At 38.8% G+C, this 23899-nt stretch overlaps 2 protein-coding genes across 2 annotated transcripts in view; one reads left to right on the top strand and one right to left on the bottom strand.

Annotated features, from left to right (window-relative positions):
- grk6 (G protein-coupled receptor kinase 6) overlaps positions 1 to 6052 on the bottom strand; it is a 48960-nt gene extending 42908 nt beyond the window's left edge. The window contains exon 1 of the mRNA XM_034223065.1: positions 5678 to 6052. Within this exon, the coding sequence (XP_034078956.1) occupies positions 5678 to 5729 (52 nt within the window). The 5' untranslated portion in view covers positions 5730 to 6052. The remainder of the gene's footprint in view (positions 1 to 5677) is intronic.
- A 2277-nt stretch (positions 6053 to 8329) lies between these two features.
- Positions 8330 to 23681, top strand: nop16 (NOP16 nucleolar protein homolog (yeast)). The gene is made up of 5 exons (XM_034223070.1): positions 8330 to 8545; positions 9185 to 9293; positions 14557 to 14623; positions 15971 to 16077; positions 23218 to 23681. The coding sequence occupies exons 1-5, from the start codon at positions 8439 to 8441 to the stop codon at positions 23356 to 23358; spliced, it is 531 nt and encodes a 176-aa protein (XP_034078961.1). The 5' UTR covers positions 8330 to 8438; the 3' UTR covers positions 23359 to 23681.
- Positions 23682 to 23899: the final 218 nt, after the last annotated feature.

Below are 23899 nucleotides of genomic sequence, written 5' to 3'. Positions count from 1 at the left end.
ACATCTGTTCCTTTTTTAAATTACCTCTTTTCTACAAATGTGTCCCCTGAACAACAGTTCAACTGTTTCACCAACTTGTTCCAGCTAGAATATCAAGGCAGAACAATTCCTTCTGGAGTTTTCTTTGGAAAGAAAGACACTGTATGTAAATTATAAATAGTCAGTGTTACTGAAGCACATGGTGTGTGTCCTGAAGGCCTGACAAATGTGTTGGATGTTGTTTTGTCTGTAAAACATAATTTAATAGTGACTCTATCATTTCCAAGAGCCTGAAGGGATTTTCTTTTGTAATCAACAGACAAAGGATGTGCAGTTTTCTGTCGTGTAAGACTGGTAATAGTATTAACATTTCACAATGGAGAAGCAAGAAGCATTAAATGTTCGGGATCTTTGATTGAAAAATTACTTATAGGATTTTCAAAAAGTTTCCAATAAATGTTATGTTAATTAATTAACTAATAGTCTTATAGAAGTTGAATGCACTTCCTTGCTTACAAAACATTTGCAAAGCTATTTCTTAATATATTTCAAATGTGGCATTGTTTGGATAAATGCTTCGCTTGCTAGCAGCCTTTCTTACCTACTTCTGTCTCCGACTTGCCACATTTGTTGGCCCATTACCCGCACCGACTATCGATCATCATGGCATAAAAAGAAAAACAAAACAGCAACCCTATTGTAAAAAAAGGGCTCCATGGCGATGCTTGTGGTCAAAAACTCCACAGTGTCTTTTAAAGCACCGCTATCAGGTTATGAATCTGATGTTTCGCATATTAAAAATGGAAGTAGTTCATCAAGATCTTCACATAATGAATGCCTGTGAATTCCACCACATATCATCGGACGATTCAAGATGAAATCGATGAATTTAAAAACAGCTGGATTTTCTTAGGAAACATGTTTATATGTTACTTTTGCTTATTTCACTTTGATTGATCTTTTAATGTCAGTATCTCTTGGAGAACATTAAGTGTAAATCCGAATATAGATTAAATTGTATTTTAATTTAAGACGAAACTTTTTGTTTTTCAGCTCTGAGTAGTGTCTGCAGGTATACAATTGCTTATGTGAAGGTCATATTTGATAAGCAGTCTGAATTTCTGTAGCTGGAAATTCAGGAAACACTGTTTTGTTAGAGTTAAATGGGCCAATACAACTACAAAACTATAAAGAACAGGACAAACAAGAAACTTTGTCGGATATGAACATGTCTCTTCACACAGGAAGTGGCGCTAAAAGTCAAGAAACAATATGTGAGCACTCTATCCAGGGTAAGACAGATTCCCCAACATGACACATTATAAGTTTGATCCCTTTGCCCTACTTAACATTGGGGTTCAACACTGGCGCCACACTGGTTTTTTTCTCATTGAATTTCAAACTTTTGTTTCCTCTCTTCCTGCCATTTACATCCATGCACATAGGAAGTTGCCTAATGTTGGTTTCTTTAAAGGAAAACTCCACCCTGAAACTTTGACACCATCTTAAACACCTTTGTTCCAATTCTATAGGCCCATTTTTCGTTTTGCAGACTTCTTTTTTTCCTTCTTCCACAAATTACTGCAAACTTAGTTGTTGGGTTGTTAAATCCAAGAAGTAAGGGCTACTTTAAAAAAAATACTATTAGCATTAAAAAAACAACTTCAGAGAGAGAATGCTATCAAGAGAAAGGACTTTGTCTTTTAAACAGTATAGATAAGCAAATGGCCGCTGGCTATAAAGATACTTTTAGGCCACTGCAACTTGATTTCAAATGCACACTGGAATTAAATGGCTTTGGAAAATAGTCAGCGGTAATGTGAAGTGGAAGCAAATTGTAGTTAAAAGGAGGACTTTAGCGATTTAGTATTGAACTTTGATAAAGTTGAACTGAAGTGATTTACAGTTAAGTGTTATGCTAAAAAAATGTCTGCCTTTACATCAGTAAGCATTTGATTGCAGGACCTTTACTTGTAAATATGTTACCATTGTAGTATTGCTCATGTAATCTTAATGTTTACAACACAACTCTGCAATTACAACGGTGGAGCCTACAATTTCATTAATGCAACATTCAGTTTTTGGTTTTTTTCTATGATGACAGCAATGTTTTTTGAGAGGATTTCTTTACAAATTAAAAAATCTCATAAGCCTTACTTGATGACATACAGTGTTATATGAGCAATTGGAAAGTTGTAACAACTGTGGAGTGCCCCTTTTATAAGCTTGAATACAAAGTGTACAGTCTTAAAATCTAGTCTTCTAAAAAGAAAAAACACCTCGTGCTCTGAGGCCTTCTCGTGGGTGTTTTGACATGCAATACATTGCATAATACTCAACATTGCTCTGTTATGTTGTACTTTCTCAAAATACTTTATATCCCTAACCCTCACCCTAATACCCGCATCAAACACAGTCTGTTAGGGCAATAAATCATGATATATATATTAATCTTATCGTTTATATTAAAGAACATCTTGTCAAGGCTCTAGGGAATCCAGAGGTCAAGGCCTGTCTGCTGCTGGGAGGAATGTTGCCTTGCTCATGGGCAAAATGCTGCTTTAACAGAGGCTAAAGCCCAGGGGCCTCATTTATAAAGGGATATACGCTCGAAAAATGGCGTACGCCAGTTTCTACGCAATGTTTGCGATTTATAAAATACTAACTTGACGGGAAAACGTGCGGTGCTCCACGCAAACTCTAACCCATGCGTACGCACTAAGCACAACAACGGGAGAGACGAGAAACTGCGACACCGTTGGCAGAAGGAAGAATGGAGAGAAATATGTGGAAATAATACCATAAATAAAATGTTACCTCTCATTTATCATATGAAGAATTCATTTTCAAACATTGATTAAAGCCAATCTTAAAATGATTAAACAAACGCCTGTTTGAGACTCCTCAGTGCACACAAAAACATAACTTGGAGAAATAAATAAATACGGATATGTTATTTAAAACCACCTCAAATATGTTGTGTTAATGTTATGAAATGTTTTCTCATAAATGATGCGGTTTTGCATTTCTATAGGTTGTACGAGCATGGTTTTATATACTACCATGTTTAATCATGTTTTATGCCGTTTGCTAAGACTTGATAAGTCGCTCATAAAACACAGGAGGTATGGAAACTAAGAACACCATATGTGGTCAATTGTACAGTTAATATAACACAACACATTAGTTGTATTTCCTTTAACTGGTGGATATAGAGTTGCTGCAGTGGAGACGCTGCACACAGCTGGGACACAAACCACCAAATACGAAAACATAATTCAGATCCAGTCGTCATGACTCCACTCCGGAGGGATTCCACGATCATTTATTACAGTCTCTCATCAAGGGGGGGGTCTCCTGTCCCCGGTGCAAACACACTGCCTGAGGAAGGCTATGTGTATTTTTTTTGTCATGAACCTTTTTCGGACCACTTATTTATTTATTTTGGTGACGATCCGACCTCCATGCTGCTACTCTGGTTCAAACTGCATCCACCAAACAATATGATTTATCTCGACCTCCCCAAAATAACCAAAATCTGACACGGTGTGAGATGTCTTTTTTAGCTGTTCTGTCGTCATTTCCTGCGATCTTCTTCATAAAGTCAGTCAGAATGAATGAATGGGCGTTTCTTTGACTATTTATAGGCAAATATGGGCGTTACGTGAAGCCCGCAAAAGCTGCACCGCATTTCGAGTCGATTGTGATTTATAAAGGGAAACCGGCGTAGGAAGTGATGTACGCACTTTCCTCGCCGGTACGCAGTGTTTGGTGAATCGGAAAATGTCGGAACATTTCTGTAACTATTTTTTGGATTTCTACTACGTAAGCAACCTTCCCACGTGAATCCTACGCACGGCGTTATAAATGAGGCCCCAGAGCACTAAGGATAAACTAAATTGAGCAGATAAACCGGCGTTAGCGATCACAGCACTCATCTTTTCGTGTCCCTCTGCAGATGGCATTAGGATTATTTTGGCAATAAGTCACTGCAACCTTTTCTCCAGTTTCAAAAACAATAACAAACTTTTCTGGAACATTTGCATTTTAGACATATCTGACCACCTAAAGGTACTTAATCTAGGAAACCTACAAATCACTAAAGGTGTAAAGTTACTAAGTACATTCACTCAAGTAACTTAGTGCAACTTTGAGGTATCTGTACTTTACTTGAGTGGTTCCATTTAATGCTACTTTATACTTCTACTCCACTACATTTAAAAAGGGAAATAATGTAAGTTCACTCCACTTTATTAAACAGCTTTAGCTACTTTGAACAAAATGCACCACTTAAAATTAAACTAGAGGACTAACTCTTTCAGTCACAAAAGAGCGAAATTATTTAATTTATTTTTACAAAAAGTCAATCAGAACTTTGTTTGTCTACAGCAGTAAAATGCTATACTTGATGCAACAATATTATCTAGATATGTCACATACATAAATATAATTATATATACACAAAAAGGCACATTTTCTACACAATGGTTACTTTTTAGTATTTTTATAATACTTTTGTACTTTTCAAGATTTTGAATGGATGACTTGTTATGCAGTATTTATACAATAATATATTGGTACTTTTACTCAAGTAAAGCATCTGAATACTTCTTCCACCACTGAATTTGAATTACATTTCCAAAATCTAGAATGCATAGCCAAGAAAGGCCTATTTAAAATGAGGGTTTACAAACAGATAACCAATGATGAAAGAAGTACTCAGATCTTGTACTTAAGTAAAAGTAGAAATACCAAAGTGTAGGAATACTGTGTTAAAAGTAAAAGTCCTTCTTTCAAAATCTTACTCAAGTACAATTATAAAAGTATTGTCATGTAAATATACTTAGTGTACCAATAGTGAAAGTACTAATTTAGCAGATTGGCCTATTTCACATTATAGGTTTAGATCATAATTATTGATGCATTAAAGTGTTATCAAAGCTGGTAAAGGTGGAACTAATTGTAAAAACTGTATTTACTGCTGAGTAGTTTATGAATTTAATCCAGGTGAAACTAAAGTCTTATTTCAGTTTTGATCATATTGTCAATCATTGATCTATATCTGCAAAGTAACTAAAAGGTACGGAATAAATGTAGTGGAGTAAAAGTACACGATTAACCTCTGAATTGTGGTGGAGTAGAAGTACAAAGTAGCAAAACATGGAATGGAAAGTACCTCAACATTGTAAAGTACTTGAGTAATAGTACTTAGTTACTTCCTACCTCTGCAAAACACAGGTTTCAATGCATAGCTAAGAAATGCCTATTCAATGTTTAAACACAGAATAGCAGAATGTGCACATGAGTACAAACCCTTGTACGTGAATCTGCTCTGCCTCAACATCCTGTTTCGCAAACGACGATGCTGCAACATCAGCAAGGGAAACCCGATGTGCCGCTTTTTACACTTACAACCCCTTCCGGACCTCAAATACTCCATGTTTCATATACATATAAATCACAATCACGCCAAACCTATTCAAGAAAAGCAGGCAATTGAAAGCACCCATTCGTAACAACTGTGTTCATACACCAGGAAACCGAAAATGTTGCACACGTCTCTCCCACCCACTCTTTAATTCTGACAACCGGTGCATCGGTTTGAATGCATATTACACTATATCATGCGAGCTTGACATCCCTATCTACCAAGACTTTTCCTGTTGATTTACAGGCTGTCAAACATCTCCATCCTTACCTTCCCGTGCCTTCAGCAGCACCGTGTTGGCCACGATGTTTTCCAGCTCCATGTTGATGCTGTCAGACGGAGCTCCAGGTCTCCAATCTCAGTGTTAGCCTCCCTAAAAACACCGTCTACCACCTCCTCCCTCCGCCCAGCCAAGGAGGAAGATTCCAGTTTCTGCTTTCCGCACAGTCCTGTCCGGTAGCAGTCCGCACCCCTCTTCCTCTTCCTCCGCCTCTTTCTCCTCCTCCTCCCTGTCTCCGCCCCGGAGCTGCTGTCAAACAGGAGGAAGAAACACAGGCCGTTTCTCAATCGCGAGGATTTTGGCTTCCAAGCCAATATTTCAAGGATGCTACGTCATCGAGTGCCGCCGAAGGACTGTTCCAATCTCCAGCATACTTGGAATTCCACCGAGGCCGCGTCCTTGGTTTGGGGGAAATGTCGAGGCTGTGTTCCGTGAAAGTAAAGCAAGTTCATAATTAGATAGACATCGTGAGGTATATATTTTTGGTACAGTTTATGTGGAAACCGTTAGAGAGAGTGACACACCTGTTCCATTCTTCTTCGTTTTCCGTAGCCGTCGCTTGGAAGTATACTTGCTTCGTTTCTGAAGGAAGTGACTTGGAAGTACGCGACTACCCAGCATCCTCGCGATTGAGAAACGGCCACAGACGTCTCACTCTGTTGGAAATGGGTTGTTTCAGAAGGAGGTATCACTCTGCTGATTATTCCCGCGTCGTTTCTAAACTGTCTCGCTAAAGAGGATTCATAAAATAGAAAAATAGAAAATAACTTACAAATAGGCAGTGTTGGAAAGTAACTAAGTACATTTACTCAACTACTATACTTAATAAATGCAGATTTTAGTCAAGTAAATAATCTGAATATTTTTTCCACCACAGAACATAGGCTACGAACTTAAATCAATATATTCTATAGCCTACATTGTGGATGGTAGCATTATTGAAGGATACATTTTTCAACCAAGATCAAATTACTAAAATATTACAACATGCGCATATGTAGCTTGCATAGGGTCTTGATAAAGTGTTAATATTGCGTAAATATCCTTTACAGTGACAATATTATAATCAAGACTATAAATGAAATCCAATTCCTCCTGACAGGCTTTGGTGCCTCTGAATGTATCAAGAATTAATGCACAGTTACAATTTCAAAAAATCAATATAATATATTTCTGACTCCAGAGCTGTTGCTCTTTGTGGCTCATCTCCCTCTGCAGAAAGTGGATTTCCCTGCACAGATCAATGGCAGCGTCACGGTGCATTATGCATTAAGAAAGAGTCTCACTGTTTGGTGGGGCAGAATGACGGCAGAAGCTCCGGCCAGAGGGTTGATTGAGTTATGAAGTTATTGATCAGCCTCACAGTGATGGCTTCTCTTTGGCTTTCAAAACGTACTTTCTGGACTAAACTCCCTCTTCACAGCATTATTTAAACAGTTCAAAGACTAGAAGGCCTTTAACTCAAGCCAGGATATAGAGAACTACATAAGTAATGGACCACAAGTCACTTTTAACTTGAAATTCATGAATAAACAAAACAAGTGATCAATAAGGGTCACAAAAACACAGGTAACTGTCCACAGTGCTTTCTTTGTCTTTTTTTCAATTGATGGAATAACACCACTAATCTGTTGGGTGTTTGTATGCAAAGCCACTGTTTAGGATGTAAACTTTGTCCGTAGCAATTACAGACACAGACAGAAAAATACAAAATCTGATGTATAACTTTGAGAAATATGGATGAAATAGTGGAAAATTACAGAAATACAAAACACCAAGAAAACATGAATGAGAACAGCTTGTTGCCAGTGAAAAAGGTACATCCAACAAAATATAATAATCTGCAATAAAGTAAAAAATACAGACAATTCGAACATTCATGTTCACACAAAGCAAGGACACAGAATAACTCAAACGAGCTTAAGAGAACCATAAAATAAATATGAAGAATAAATGTGGTAAACACAAAGGATTTGTACTTGTATCTTTCATATGTAGCAGTTTGAAAGATGTGGGCCATGGTGCTCAGTTGACTCTGCTGCTGTAAAACATGCGGTAAACATGAATCTCCTTTTTTGTGAGATTTTTTTCGGACCCAGACTGACATCTAGAGGATACAAGCTTAAACTGCAGGTTTGCAACCCTCCTCAGATGTCACCGTCAGGAAACAAAAGAATAAGATTGATCATACTTTTGAAAGTTTTGTGTATTTTGTCTTAAAAATAAATAGAATGTATATTTTCCCAAATAATGTCTACTTTGTATTTGTTTGTCTGTGTTTTAATTAGTAAATTAATTAAGGTTAACAAAGTCAATACTTATCGTTGCAAAAAAAGGAAAAACAATACCTCTCGGATACAACATCATCTCATCTACATGATGAGAAGTTATATATACAATTGTATAGTAAATATTATTCTTTTAATTACCTTTTTGACTTTGTGTGTATCAGGCATACACACGCCTGAGAGAAACTTTAAATACATTACATTACATTCATTCAAAAAACCAAAACTTTATAATTTTAGTTTACCAAATGTATATTTATTATCAATTTAATAGAGTAAAATGATAATAAAAAAAACTAAAAAAAACTTGAAACTGAAAGGTCGAAGGTGAAAATGGGGCGTGGTTTCTGGTCACATGATCGGAACAAAACAAATACGCACTTCCGGTTTCTACACGCTGCTTCTCTAGCTCACAACCAACACATCTCTGCTGTTCTGTGAAAACAGAGAAAAATCTGCAAACATGCCGAAAGCCAAGAAGTCAGGGAAAAGAAAGAAGTTCAATTACAACTTAGACCGGAAGAAGATGAAGAAACAAGCTATCAAGAAGTGCAAACCGAGGATAGAAAAGTAAGAGACGTTAGCATGTTAGCTAATGTTAGCTCACAGTAGCCCATGTGAGGATTTTATTTGAGAGATTTACACTCTGCTTGTTTGTAGTTCAGCTTTTATACAGTGGTGGACAAAGTGCTCAAATAAATGTGTATTGTGCTCATAAAATCACTGATATGTACTGTCAGAAGATGTAGTTTACTCATGCAGAATAACTCCTTTAAGTGTTATATTATTATAGAATAATATATTACTCTGTTTTTAGATACATCTTATATTGCTTGAGTGATAGTAGTAAAGTATTGCATCATATCATATAAGCATGTAAATAAAATACTTGCATTTGAAAATACGATAATGATATACATAACAATATTTCCCTTTGAAATAAAGCTAATTGGAAAACCAAATACATTGTGAACATAGGGACTGGGTTTCAAACTGAATTTATCTTTTTTATATATGTTTAAGAGATGAATCACTGAAAATTACATTTACTGGTGGACTAAAATGTAGAACTACATATATATTTAACAGAACCACCAAAGTGTACATTTCCATCTCAATTGACCTTCAGATTTGTTCTGGCCTGCACCTTTAGAAGCACTGTTATGTTGTTTGCTTGTCATCGTGTTTCTAAATCGTCTTTTCACTCAGTTCACAGATTCGAAATGCATGGGATGACAAGAAGTCAACGTCCAGGAACTTGCAGGATATGGGTCTGGCTTTCGATCCAAACCGCTCGCTGCCGATACAAAAGAAGAGCGTAAGTAACTGATTCGCTTGTATGGTCCTGTAGTTGGATTTTCCCAGGGTCAAAGTCAGAGCACACATTGTTTTTCTAATCGTCAAGGAACATGTCTTTGTCTGACAAAATGTCTTGTATCATATCCTGTATAATCAGACTAGGGCTGTGCAACATTACCTGAAATCAAATCCCTATTGATGAACACATTCACCTTTGTAACAATTAATGAAATGATCCCCTGTACGCAACATGTTCCATCTTCACAGTAAACAACTTAATAATAAGTTACACTGAACATAAAAAGGTTAAACGTCTTAATTAGTATATGTGTAATTTAACTGTTTATTTCAATGGGACTTCTGTCCATAGGAAGTCATATTATTACCACTTTTCAAAGCTTCTGCTAATTCTTTCCCATTTTATCAATCTTTCGGTTGCTGTGAATACAATATTTTACAATTATACTACAATATTATATTAACAAAAACTCAGTTCTACATAGTCTAATGATCAGGAAAATTACTGTGCCATTTGAAACACTATATTACATGTATATGTACCATATCATGTATACACAACAAACGTTACACTTTCTTTGTTACCATTTCTTTCTAATCGGCATGGTTAACCACACCCCTAAAAACAGCAATAAGAAACAATGCTACACCCGCTTTACACCACTATCAATTTGAAGGTGTGTCTGGCTGTCGGTCTGAAGGATCAAAACATGCAAATAAACGATGTGACCTAAATTAGGTGTCCTAGTATTATTATTTTGCTTTGTCATAGTTTAATGTCTCATATCTGAAAACAACGTCAGTTACACCGATTTCACAGAAACTATGAACTGGTGTGTCCGTGTACAATCATGTCAAAAATGGCTATTAGGTATTTCGTTTTTTAAATACAGCTGATGACCTGTAGATGACTTTGATCTGCATCTGCAAGAGGTGCATTTTATTATCATCAAAGGAGTATTTTTGTGTGCAGAATGTGAGCAGATAATAGCCGATCTTTCTCTGTTGCCGGTTGATCAGTAGCTGAATGATTGTGTTGCTCAAGAGTCCCTCAGCAGCTGCTGGAGTTGATAAAACAAGGCTCTAATTATTCAAGTATATACTGTAGTTTTCATTTAGGCCAGAAGGGAGCAACAGAGTGTTGGTTATAATGATTAAACACATGTAAGCAGAATAAATCTCCTTTAAAAAAAAAACACTTATCAGTCATTCAATTTATAATGTTTAACAAACATGAATAAAACCTGTTTTTGACTGTGTGAAATACGACGCAGGTTGTTTTTCTAGTGTGGATGTTCCTCTGTGTAGTTGCTAGTTAAAGGATTCACTGCAGTCTAATGCAGCGATCACACCTACGCTGACGTGGCAGTGTGAGAAAAAGTTTTTAGAGAGTACTTGTCCATGGACAAGTGAGTTTGGAAATGTACTTGTCCGAATACATTTTTCACTTGTCCAGAATGGACAAAAATTGGGGCCACTGGAATCTTCTTCTTCGTCATCGTATTTTACATTTTCCCACGGTTTTTACGACACCGCTAACGTAAGTGAGCGGTAAGATTTTACTGCATCACACATAGGGTTGGATATCGTTTGGATTTTAACGATTCCGGTTCTGCTTTTCGATTCCGGTTATTTTCGGTTCTCAATTCCGGTTCTTTGAGACGGTAAAAATAAGTCAAACTGGGAGAAAAATATATTTATGAAAACATTAAGTCAAATCTGTATTCCTATTTACAAATCACTTCATACTGTTTAATTTCTTACGGTTATTGAATACAATTATATAAAAATAATCTCTGCATTGTTTAGTTAGTTCTAAGTGGTGCAGTTTGAGAATGTACAATTGGCCCAGTCTCTTCTGATGTTACACTGCAACCTGCCTGTGAGACAGAGTCCAACCACACATGTCCAACACATAGGACATAACCTAATAATAATAATATATTATATTTATAGCCTATAGGCCTAGCGCTTTTCTACAACTCAAAGACGCTTGCACGCTTACACATGTCCTGCAATACACATGCTGCAGCTGCTCACTGTTTGTAAAAGTAAATAAATAGTATTTTCATTTCAATAATGTAGCTACTTTCTATACCCTGCTTCATAAACAATACTGACATCCCTGTGCTCCTCCGAATCTGGGGTTCCGGGGATGTGAGGACAGCGCGAGGACACAGACAGGGAGGCTGCTTCACTTCATAAAGGAAATGGCGGTCAATATTAACAACAGTTAAAACGCTTAATAACCTTCATTACGTGTTAGAGAAAGAACATAAGAAAGTTTGACAAAGATGAGGCTGTTAAACGGGCAGCGGATCCGCTGTGTGTAGAAAGAGAGAGAGACGCTGAGCTGCACCGTGCAGCGATCAGCTGATACGTGCATCGATCAGCTGATACGGAGCATAGAGAGAGAGAGCTGCAGTCCGCGGGGCTCGGCCTCGCCTCCTGTCCTCACAACTCTTATTAATCCCGGTACCGGACAATTGTTATTTGTTCCTACTCAGAACCGAGTTTTGCTTCCCAACCCTGCCACTGTGCTACACTTCCCGCCCCGCCCCCGTCTAACTGTACAGAAAGCGGCGAGATGCATTTCCTTAGGAATCGACAAGCAGAACCGAAACTAACATTTCTAAACGAACAATGGCGAACACGTACAATTTACGAATGAGTTCTGCCTTTTGTAAACTGAATGTATCAATAATTTGTCAATAAACGTCACTTGTCCGCCGGATAAGTCAATTGACAGATCTACTTGTCCGATATTGTAAATAACACGTCCCGGACGGTGGGATGTGTACTTTTTCGCACACTGCGTGGAAAACAAAGTAGAGAATATTGCCTGTTCCTCAGAGTGAGTCAAGCAGAGCCATTCACAGGGTTCGTACGGGTGCTTGAAATCCTTGAAAATCCTTGAAATTTGACGTGGTGTTTTCAAGGTTGGGAAAGTGCTTGAATTTTGGGAATGGTGCTTGAAATTGAGATAAAGTGCTTGAAAATGTAAATGCTTTACTTTTACAATAAATTGCTGTCTGACTGAATAGTTCGCTTTTTAGATTAAAAGAAAATAATTGCTTCGCTTCTACATAAAACAGCTCCGCTGCACCTTCCCGCGCTATGCGCGCGACCTGCAAGGGTTTGTGTTACGTGTGAGCTGTGCATTCTGATGAGAGCGATAGATGACAGTGTGCCAGGAGGTTGCCGTTTCAACGAGCGTTGGCTAGCAGAAGACAAATACAAGCCATGGCTAAGACGAGGGTCAAGCCCACGAGTAGCCAGCCTCCTGCAAAGTTTGCAAAAATAACGATGCGAGAGTCTGCGCTGACGAGCCACATGAAAGGTACGCCGTAGTAGAGCATTTTAGATTAGGCTAACGTTGCATGTTATGTTTGTTTAAGCTAACGTTAGCGAGCTGATTAGCGAACTCGATTGACGGATAATAATAATTGCAGGGGACAATCATTTCAGAGGAGCGTACCTATGTTATGTGCGTTACAGTCGCCATCCTGTGGTGTTCAGAGGACGAAGCACTCACGGCATTTCGTGTTATAGTCACGAAATATAATCTATTGATTCGACACAGAGCGATTTTGAAAGCAATGTATTTCTACTGGTAGTATGTTTCGTGCCTAAACCAAATGTGACTTGCTCTATCGAAATCAGTCACATTGACCCGAAGATACATGTTCGTTTGTATTACTGGTCTGGGGGAAGCTCGTGTGTGTGTATGTTTGTGTGTGTTTGTGTACCGGGGAAACACTCACAAGAAACACCAGCTGTTGTTATGCCTGCTGTGACGTTACATTAGTCCGTTCTCCGCTTGTAATTATGCCGAAGCTTTAAAGTTGTATTTATCATCTGAATTTGCCGAAACAAGTTTAATATTCTGAAAGCCAAGACTTTGTTTATTTGAAAACAGATGAAAACAAACTGTCTTTATATAAAATTGAAGTATTATTCAAGTAAAACTACATGTTGCTTTAATCCCATGTAATTGTAGAATGAACACAGTCTTCCTTTGAAGATGTATAAATCAGGTGTCTTGAGTAGTCAGCATTACCTACAAATCATTGTACACATTTGTAAATATTATTTTCCACTTGTTACCATTGTGAGTCTATTTCTATGCAGCTCTGCGTGATTTTGTGGCTACAATTCAGACTAATACACTGCCAGAGGTGGAATAAGTACTCAGGTATTGTACTTGAGTAAAAGTATAAGTACTCAGATCTTGTAGTGAAATTATAAGTACTCAGATCTTGTACTTAGCAAAAGTAGAAGTACCAGAGTGTAGGAATACTCTGTCACAGTAAAAGTCCTGCATTCATAATATTCCTCAAGTGAAAGTAGAAAAGTATTCTCATCAAAATATAGTGAAAGTAGCGACAGTAAAAGTAGTCGTTGTGCAGATTGGTCCATTTCAGAATAATATATATGATATGTTTTATAAAGATTGATCATGAAAGTGTTCTCAAAGCTGGTAAAGGTGCAGCTAGTTTGAATGACTTTGTATACTGCAGGGCAGCTTGTGGATTTACTCCAGGTGGAACTAAAGTCTGATTTAACACTTGATTAGATTTCACATCATTCATCCAGATCTGTGAAGTAACTAAAGGTAATAAATACATGTAGTGGAGTAGAAGTACACCATGTACCTCTGAACTGTTGTGGAGTAGAAGTACACCATGTACCTCTGACTTGTGTTTACTGCCAACCTAAAAGTACCTCAAAAATAGTAATCAATAATGTATTGAAAAGTTATTTGGCTGATTGTTTTATATTGGCTCAGACAGGTTATATGGGACATACAGATGGGTCACTCATTTTGAAATATTAAACTTAGTTTTACTTTTCTTTAATTTTTCATCCTCTTGTAGAAGGCTATCACGAAACACACATTTGGTTGTTTATAGCATAAAGAACATCTGAGTTAATGTGAGGTAGGGAAATAATCATTTGAGTAGAAGTATGTGTATATAAATATGTAATTTACAACAGCTGTAAGCTGCTTGAAAAGCTGGAAAATGCACCTTGAAAATGCTTGAAAAGTGCTTGAATTTGACTTTGGAAAAGGTGTAAGAACCCTGCATTCAGTGGAAATGCGTCATGTGGTACACATATTATCAATGTTTTTGTTCTCTGATCTTCACTGACGTTCTCTCCTCCTGTGACAGTTTCTTGGTATGGTATTGTTGAAATGGCATCACTGATGAAAATAAAACATAAATCATTCCTAAATTATTTGTTTTTGTTCACACATGTAGCTCACCCGTGAAGACAGAGTAACTAAGGCTCCTGTCGAGACCGTGACCAAGCCCTACGTTGTCAACCGTAAGTAGTTTATTTTTAAGACCTCGTCAAAAAAATGAAAGTGGTAATTTTGTATTTGATCGATTTTTAAGTCTCCATGTTTTGCTAATAGGCCTTTGTTTTTGCGTTAGAGATGTATCCTTTAATTTGACTGTCAGTCTGATAAATGTGAAGATTTATATTATATTAAACTCAATATATTTTGGTTTTGGAGAAGGAAAGACATTTAAATACATTTCCGGGACATTTTTATAGAAATCTCAATTGATCAATAATACAAATATTAAAGGTTATTGTGCTCATTTTGAGGTTCATATTTGTATTTTGTTCCTCTACTGTGACATTTTACAAGCTTTACATTTCAAAAAGCTCTTTATTTTTCTCATACAGTCTGTGCTGCAGCACCTCTTTTCACCATCTGTCTGAAACCAGAGCCCAGTCTGCTCTGATTGGTTAGCTGGCTGGCTCTGTTGATATGTCCCGCCCCTTAGCATGTACAATGTGTTGAAGCGCTAGCCAAAAGAAGCACGAGTGTTACATGCTGATACATTTAAGCCTCTTCAGACCCTTTACATGCACTAAAACCTGTATAACACAGTACAGGAAAGTGTACAAACACCAAAAGCTTCATAGGGTCTCTTCAATAATAATCAGTTGCAGCCTAGTGCCAACCAGTCTGTGCTGCATTAGTTTGAACTGAGCATTAAAACATTTGGATGGTGCAACACAGCAGTTGTCATGTTTCTAAAGAGCTCCATGTGATCTCTCACTGCTGTGAACACAGTGAATCTGTAAGGGTTTGCTGTCAGAAAGTCGACACCTTCTGTTATTCAATGAGATTCTTTTCTCTCATGCCTTGTCTTTTTATATGAAGGCTGTTTCACATCACTTCCAAGGATCTTTCCATTTGGACACTATTGTTATTTCAGCCTAATTAGACCAGTTTGAATGAAAGCAGTACACGTACAGAATGTTGTTGTTATGCACAGTTGCATAGAAGCACCGAAGAATCAGCCTCCAGCAGCAGCTGCTCTAGTTTTCAGTGCTGAATAACTTTTATTCCTCCAGAAATACGATTGCTGCTTTTTATTCTTTGTTGAATAATTCCTTCTTCTTTTTTTTTTAAATGACAGAGATGCAAAATGTAGTTTTTGTCCACCAGCCAAACGGCTAATGAATATGCACATTGTACCAGCCAGTTGATGGATAACCATTGTTTTGTGACTATAGAAATCTACAAACCGAACAGAGAAATAACACAAATAAATCCAATGGAATCAGTAAAAGCAAACGAGATGGAATATTCAAATGAATGTTTGTGCATTTTGGGATCCTCTTAAGATGTTTTTTACATCCTGATTTCTGCAGAGCTAGAGGAGGAGGCCAACCGTCTGCAGAAAGACTCCAAGACGTTATCCTCAGACCTGATCGAGTATGCACAGTACATGATCCGAGAACACAAGGACAACTTCAAGGTAAGAGCCGCAACAGGAAGCACATTAACAGAGCGGGGAGATGAAAGGGAAACTACGCCCATTTTCAAATTAGATTCCTGTTATTGCATTGGTATCAGACAGTCCAAAAACATAAATAAACATCGAATAACGTTCTCCTAAATCCAAAGCATAGAGTGTTGGGTTTAACAATGGGACCAAAACATTTTGGTGATTTGTTAAGAACATAGCTGGTTGTTTATTTTTGTGGGGGCTTTTCATGAAGGGTTGAGTGAAAGCATCGTCATCAAGATAAACATAGTTTTATATACACTGAACAAAAGTATAAACGCAACACTTTTGTTTTTGCTCCCATTTTTCATGAGATGAACTCAAAGATCTAAAACATTTTCTATATACACAAAATAACCATTTCTCTCAAATATTGTTCACAAATCTGAACGAATCTGTGATAGTGAGCACTTCTCCTTTGCCGAGATAATCCATCCCACCTCACAGGTGTGGCATATCAAGATGCTGATTAGACAGCATGATTATTGCACAGGTGTGCCTTAGGCTGCCCACAATAAAAGGCCACTCTGAAACGTGCATTTTTGCTTTATTGGGTGGGTCTGGGGGGGTCCGAAAACCAGTCAGTATCTGGTGTGAGGGGTAGGATTAGGGTTAGGGTAATGTTGTGAATCGAGTGGCCTGTGTTTGTCGTCCATACCATACACCTGCCCATACCATAACCCCACCACCACCATGGGCCACTCAATTCACAACATTACCCTAACCCTACCCCTCACACCAGATACTGACTGGTTTTCGGACCCCCCCAGACCCCCCCCAATAAAGCAAAACTGCACGTTTCAGAGTGGCCTTTTATTGTGGCCAGCCTAAGGCACACCTGTGCAATAATCATGCTGTCTAATCAGCATCTTGATATGCCACACCTGTGAGGTGGGATGGATTATCTCGGCAAAGGAGAAGTGCTCACTATCACAGATATTTTCAGATTTGTGAACAATATTTGAGAGAAATGGTTATTTTGTGTATATAGAAAATGTTTTAGATCTTTGAGTTCATCTCATGAAAAATGGGAGCAAAAACAAAAGTGTTGCATTTATATTTTTGTTCAGTGTAATTGAATTAGCACTTTTCACACAAGGCATCAATATTCGATACTGAATATCTTGGCTTTAGCTGCATGGCCTGGAACTGGAAAACAGTTTTCCTGATGTTGTGTTCAAGGACACTTTGACATATGAGGGCAAGTTGCCAAGGTTTAAGATTCTTTCTTTTCTTGATATGTGTTTCTTTGTTGTTTTAGCTCAGAATAGCAAAGGAGTGTTTATCAAAAAAGTTCCTCATTCAAATGGATTTTCAATGGTTGCTTTCAAAGGGACTTAGTCATCGCCGTGAGGAATGCCAAGCCACAATCAGTCAATAACAGAGAATATTGTGTTTGTGTGTAGTTTATTCTGCAATAAAATATCCTTTCATAGAAAATATTTCATCCTTGACTTTAAACTCTAAAAGATGAGTCATTCACCTGCATATGACACGTTTAATTATATGACAGCCCTCTAAAAATGTATTTTCATGTGAATCGTGATCAACAAAACATCACGCTCAAGTCAACATCTGAGCTGAGCCTGACACACTGAACAGAGTAACCCTTTTTAGATTTAGCAACACTACATCTTCTCCTTGCACCAACCTCAGGATCAACATTGAATATTTTGCCCCACTCTTAATATCCCCCCCAAAAATAATTTGAGAAAATGTACCTTAAATTTGCACCAAAAAAGTCACTTAAAACTGTTCTGTGTTTGCACTAACGGTCCAAAATACAGAAAGATGTTTATCCACATACACATACAGTGGGGCAAAAAAGTATTTAGTCAGCCACCAATTGTGTAAGTTCTCCCACTTAAAAAGATGAGAGAGGCCTGTAATGTTCATCCTAGGTACACTTCAACTATGAGAGAGAGAATGGAGGGAAAGAATCCAGGAAATCACATTGTAGGATTTTTAATGAATTAATTGGTAAATTCCTCGGTAAAATAATTATTTGGTCACCTACCTACAAACAAGATTTCTGGCTCTCACAGACCTGTAACTTCTTCTTCAACCTCTTAAGCCCGGCCCCCGGAAAAACGCGTCACTGCAGGAGACAGCGTCTGAGGGCTTCTTAATATTTAAAAACCTATGAATGTCTTATACTCAAATAACGGGAAACAACTCAGCTACCTGACGATATGAGCCATTTTTACCGAAACAAAACACAAGTCTCACAAGAAGTGTTAGCATTAGCCCTTAGTGAAAACAGGCTGATGCTACTTCCGGTGCTAACTAGCAAAAACGATCTTTAAAACTTAATATGTTCTGCACAAACTACATATCAGCTGAAAGCTGATACTCCACAGATTATTTTGAAAAACACTTGTATTTGGATGGAATGATTACCTATAGTGATAATAACATTATTTTTACAGTATGGTACCTGAAAAAGGTCAAATGGCACTGATGGTATCCAAATGTGCCAAAATGTGCCCAAAGGTCAGTCCGCCTGGACTACTTTTTGCTAAACCTCTCTAAAAAGATCAAATCTAACTTGTTTTGCCTCAATCTTGATACAGGGTACTTATTATATGTTATACTTTGGATTCCTAAAGCTTTTAGTCTACTATCCCATCATTCAAGGGTAGTTTTCACTATAAGTAATGTTTTTTTTTTAGGCGGGGGTAAGAATTTACCTTTTTTTACTATGTTCCATCTGAATTTACTCTGACTGACAAATATCTATATTGATTCTGACACTTCTACATCCAACTCACAGATGTAACCTTGCTTTGATAAAAATAAATTATTCATATAACCCTTTTAGAAGTTAAGTTATAGTCCTTTGTTTTGGGCATAGCATTTTCGAGCCTGAAACCTTAAAAACAGGCTCAGGGCTTAAGAGGTTAAGAGCCTCCACTCGTTAACTGTATTAATGGCACTTGTTTGAACTTGTTATCAGTATAAAAGACACCTGTCCACAACCTCAAACAGTCACACTCCAAACTCCACTATGGCCAAGACCAAAGAGCTGTCAAAGGACACCAGAAACAACATTGTAGACCTGCACCAGGCTGGGAAGACTGAATCTGCAATAGGTAAGCAGCTTGGTGTGAAGAAATCAACTGTGGGAGCAATTATTAGAAAATGGAAGACATACAAGACCACTGATAATCTCCCTCGATCTGGGGCTCCACGCAAGATCTCACCCCGTGGGGTCAAAATGATCACAAGAACGGTGAGCAAAAATCCCAGAACCACACGGGGGGACCGTCAATGACCTGCAGAGAACTGGGACCAAAGTAACAAAGGCTACCATCAGTAACACACTACGCCACCAGGGACTCAAATCCTGCAGTGCCAGACATGTCCCCCTGCTTAAGCCAGTACATGTCCAGGCCCGTCTGAAGTTTGCTAGAGAGCATTTAGATCAGGGCTGGGGAACCTTTTTCCTCTCAAGGGCCATTTCAATTTTTACAATATCCTCGAGGGCCGTATACAAGTTATTGACCTCTGCTTAAAAATATTAAAATCACAGATTCAGAAACTGCGGCATGTGTACGGCTCCTTATGGGTACTGCAATTTCTGAAGTGCCAGAGCCGCGTTCTGGTGCTCTCCGTCAGAACTGCACCCCTGTCAGACGAGACATATACCACGTGATGACATGTTAGGCTCGTGTTGTGTTCAAGGACCCTGACCATGGCCAGGAAAAACAGGCACTCGCTTGTTTAATTGTTTTGCGGTCTAGATTTCTCAAAAATGTGTTTATAAATTACCTCGAGGACCCAAGAATACCCAATTGTCTCGTATACGGCCCAGAGGCCGGAGGTTCACCACCCCTGATTTAGATGATCCAGAAGAGGATTGGGAGAATGTCATATGGTCAGATGAAACCAAAATAGAACTTTTTGGTAAAAACTCAACTAGACGTGTTTGGAGGAGAAAGAATGCTGAGTTGCATCCAAAGAACACCATACCTAGTGTGAAACATGGGGGTGGAAACATCATGCTTTGGGGCTGTTTTTCTGCAAAGGGACCAGGACGACTGATCCGTGTAAAGGAAAGAATTAATGGGGCCATGTATCGTGAGATTTTGAGTGACAACCTCCTTCCATCAGCAAGGGCATTGAAGATGAAACATGGCTGGGTCTTTCAGCATGACAATGATCCCAAACACACCGCCCGGGCAACGAAGGAGTGGCTTCGTAAGAAGCATTTCAAGGTCCTGGAGTGGCCTAGCCAGTCTCCAGATCTCAACCCCATAGAAAATCTTTGGAGGGAGTTGAAAGTCCGTGTTGCCCAGCGACAGCCCCAAAACTTCACTGCTCTAGAGGAGATCTGCATGGAGCAATGGGCCAAAATACCAGCAACAGTGTGTGAAAACCTTGTGAAGACTTACAGAAAACGTTTGATGTTCGCTGCTGATTACCACCCCCCTCCCCCACATACACGGATCGAATATTCGCTGCTGATTACTACCGAATATCCGGAGCCCGAAAAATGGTATTCCGGACAGCCCTAGTACATGCACTCTCTTAGGATAGGTTGAGGGAAAAGGGTAGTAGGTAAGAAGTAGGGAACAGAGGTGGAGAGGCACAATGTGTCTACGTATATGCACTCCCTTAGGATAGGTTGAGGGAATAGGGTAGCAAGTAGAGATGGGTATCGTTAGGATTTTATCGATACCGGTACCGGTACTGCTTATCGGTATCGATACTTTTCAAAAATTTGGTGCTCAAAATTATAGACATGAATACAAGATGTGAAGATTAAACAGTAATTGTATTGTAATTTTCTTGCAGAAATAACTGTATAACTTATACACATAAATAAATAAAATAACTTAAAGGGGCCTGGCTCGCCCTATCATGCTTTTTGGGGTTTTCCCTCAGACAGAGGATGAAAAGAGACATTTTTTTAAACATTTTTTAACATTTGTAAATCATTTACATCTTCATCCAGACATTTCAAACTGACAACCTAGCTCGACAAGAGATCCTTAAAACATTGTCCTACAGTGACATCATGCAAAACTGTGATATGAAGAAATTGGTCAAAAGGCTAAGATTGCAAAAAGATAAAGGCGAGTACGTATATTATTCTGGATTGTACTTTTAAATCATCACAAAATAAATGATGTGCTGAACTGAAACACGTCAAAATATGTCTGAAGGTTTAAACATAGAAAAACATATTTGAGCTTAAAATATGTCAATTCCTAGTAAACGACCAACAATTGCTGAACCATACATTGAAACGTTGACCTTTAACAACATTTAAATGCAGTTTTCCAATTCACAATGACATCTGTAAGTTTAACTGGTTTATAAAGCATTCAATGAAAGGCCCAATTATTATAGGTGTAGGAGCTCACATTTATACACTGTCAGTGTTAATAAACTTAAAAAAGACAAGGCGATGTGCCTGCAAGACTGCACTCACGCAAACAAAACATATTACCCCGTGCGCAGCAGCTAACCTGCCTGCGAGCCTTTGCTCAGGTCACATTTACACACGGCGCGGCTGAAGCCCGCTAGCACTATTAGCGCTAGCAGTATCGCTAGCACCGTTTTAGATTCAATGAGTGTCTCGTTTACAAATGCTTCATTAAGTTGCTTGTGTTACCAAGCAACTAATTGAGTACATAGATTGCACCTTGCACTATCGCCACTACATTTTTTTAAAGTGCACCCAGACCTTTGATCGCTTCGTTCTGTCCGCCATGCCTGCAGGAGTCTCACAACAATAATAACAGCGCTGTTGAGAGAGATGACGAGTGGCATTTACAGTGGCCAATCAGAGGGGTCTCAAACCGGATACATCACACGGGATGAGGGTTCCCAACCAACCAGAATGGTTTAAAGTTAAGCTAAGGAAGTAGACGTAACACATATACCGATAGCAGCACCGTTTGTCCAGCGGCTTAACAGTATACCGATACCGTCCAATCAGGTACCGGTATTGACTTATACCTCATTCACACCAACGGTGTTTCAGGGCTGGTCGGAGCTGGAGCTTGAAAAGCACCGGGTTTTCCTGTTCACACCGCAGCGGAGCAGCCTCTTAGCTCCGGAATCCGGTTCATTTCGAGCACCAAAACATTGTCCGGCCAGAGCAAAAGCACCGCATACGTCACGCTTACGTCGAGGCAGGGGCAGGGGCGGGATCAACTCCTGAACAACAACAAAAAGCCGGCGTTTTATCCAGTTTGTACACAACGATGGAGAAACTTAACAAGCAGCAGTGGTCCACTGAAGAGACCAGCTACCTACTGGGAATCTGGTCTTTTGAAGAGGTACAGAGGAAGCTGGAGCACAATCGGCCATTGTTGTTGTTGTTGTCGGTGTCAGCTGTGAGGAGTTTCCGCATGGTTTGGCTTTATGAAGCAGACTCTCAAACAATGATGCAATGATGCAGCACCAGTCGGACTCTGGGCAGTGTGAAAAGAGCCGGAGCTAAACCGAAGAACCGGTTCTGAACCTGAAAAGCTCTAGCACGGAGCTTGAACTGGAGTCGCGTTGGTGTGAATGAGGTATTAGTACCAGTTCTCGGTACCCATCCCTAGTAGCAAGTAAGAAGTAAGAAACAGGTGGAGAGGCACAACGTGTCTACGTACATGCACTCCCTTAGGATAGGGTGATGGAAAAGAGTAGGAATTAAGATGTATGCGCCACATCTATACCATGAGCGCAATGCCCCTAAAAAGTGTTTTGGCACTGACACCAATCAACAGTTGTGCGTCGACTCGGCAGGGATCAAGGCACGTAAATGCCTCTCCCTGCTTCCACCGTCTATACACACAACCAAATGATGAACTGATGAACTCTTTAGTTCATCAGAACTAAAGAGTTCTGATTAACTAAGTACTGGGAACTAAGAACGACAAAGTACTCGGTGTGAAAGCGCCTCTTGTTGTTATTCAAACAGTTACTTGCATGTCTAATTCCATTTTAGATTTTATTACACTTGAATAATTATCTGTACTGTCCTGTATTTCACTATTTCTCTGTTGCTGCTATAATTCCTGAATTTCCCAACGGGGATCAATGAAGGTCTATCTTATTTGATCTTGTCTTATATTTGACCAAACGTCCTGTTCTGTGTTATCTCTGCAGGAGATGGCCAGGGACGAGAAGAACTACTACCAGGACACACCCAAACAGATCAAGAGAAAACTAATCGAGTACCAGCGCTGCCACAAAGAGCATTACAACACCTTCATGAGCTCACTAGCACCCCAGCCCATAGTCCAGTAGAGGAAATAAAACCCTTTCTCTGGACTTTAAACCATTCTCCCTATAGAATCTCATTCTGGACAGACTGTCGAGTGCAAACAGGACAGAGGACCAGAAGATGCACTCAGAGCATCACCAATAATCAGAAAAACCATCAGTGACAGGAAGTGGAGACGAGTATTACTTCTATGTCTTGTTAAGGATCCTTCTGTTACTTTCCTCCTCAATCAAAATGTCCATTTTGTTTCCATTGATAAAGTCCTGATCTTACCGCTGTGTTTTAACTGTACAACATGATTGAATGAGATGTATTTTTATTGTCATTTAAAAACCCTAAATCTCAATTCGTGATGTGTTTTCTTTCCCTGGGATGAACAGTATCCTCTCATGCACACTAGTTAGTTATCTGATGTTGTCGGCCATTCCCATATTTTCCTGATCCTCGCACAGGATGTGTTTAGATCTTCAGTGAGAGCATCATATGTTGATGTCTGAGAGGAAGCTCTCAGCAGCAACATGTTTTTAACTGCACTGGGTATTTTGGTTTAAAAACATGTTTCTC

This window comes from Gymnodraco acuticeps, unplaced genomic scaffold (assembly GCF_902827175.1).
Source record: "Gymnodraco acuticeps unplaced genomic scaffold, fGymAcu1.1, whole genome shotgun sequence".
Taxonomy (NCBI): Eukaryota; Metazoa; Chordata; class Actinopteri; order Perciformes; family Bathydraconidae; genus Gymnodraco; species Gymnodraco acuticeps.
The sequence above is the reverse complement of the archived record's forward strand: the minus strand, read 5'-3'. Positions and strand labels throughout refer to the sequence as shown.

Bases quoted from the DNA above. Each gene is read 5' to 3' on its own strand.
- nop16 (XM_034223070.1), top strand. From the start codon at position 8,439: ATGCCGAAAGCCAAGAAGTCAGGGAAAAGAAAGAAGTTCAATTACAAC. The intron at 8,546-9,184 runs GTAAGAGACGTT...CTTTTCACTCAG, and splicing joins TGCAAACCGAGGATAGAAAA to TTCACAGATTCGAAATGCAT. The intron at 16,078-23,217 runs GTAAGAGCCGCA...TTATCTCTGCAG, and splicing joins AACACAAGGACAACTTCAAG to GAGATGGCCAGGGACGAGAA.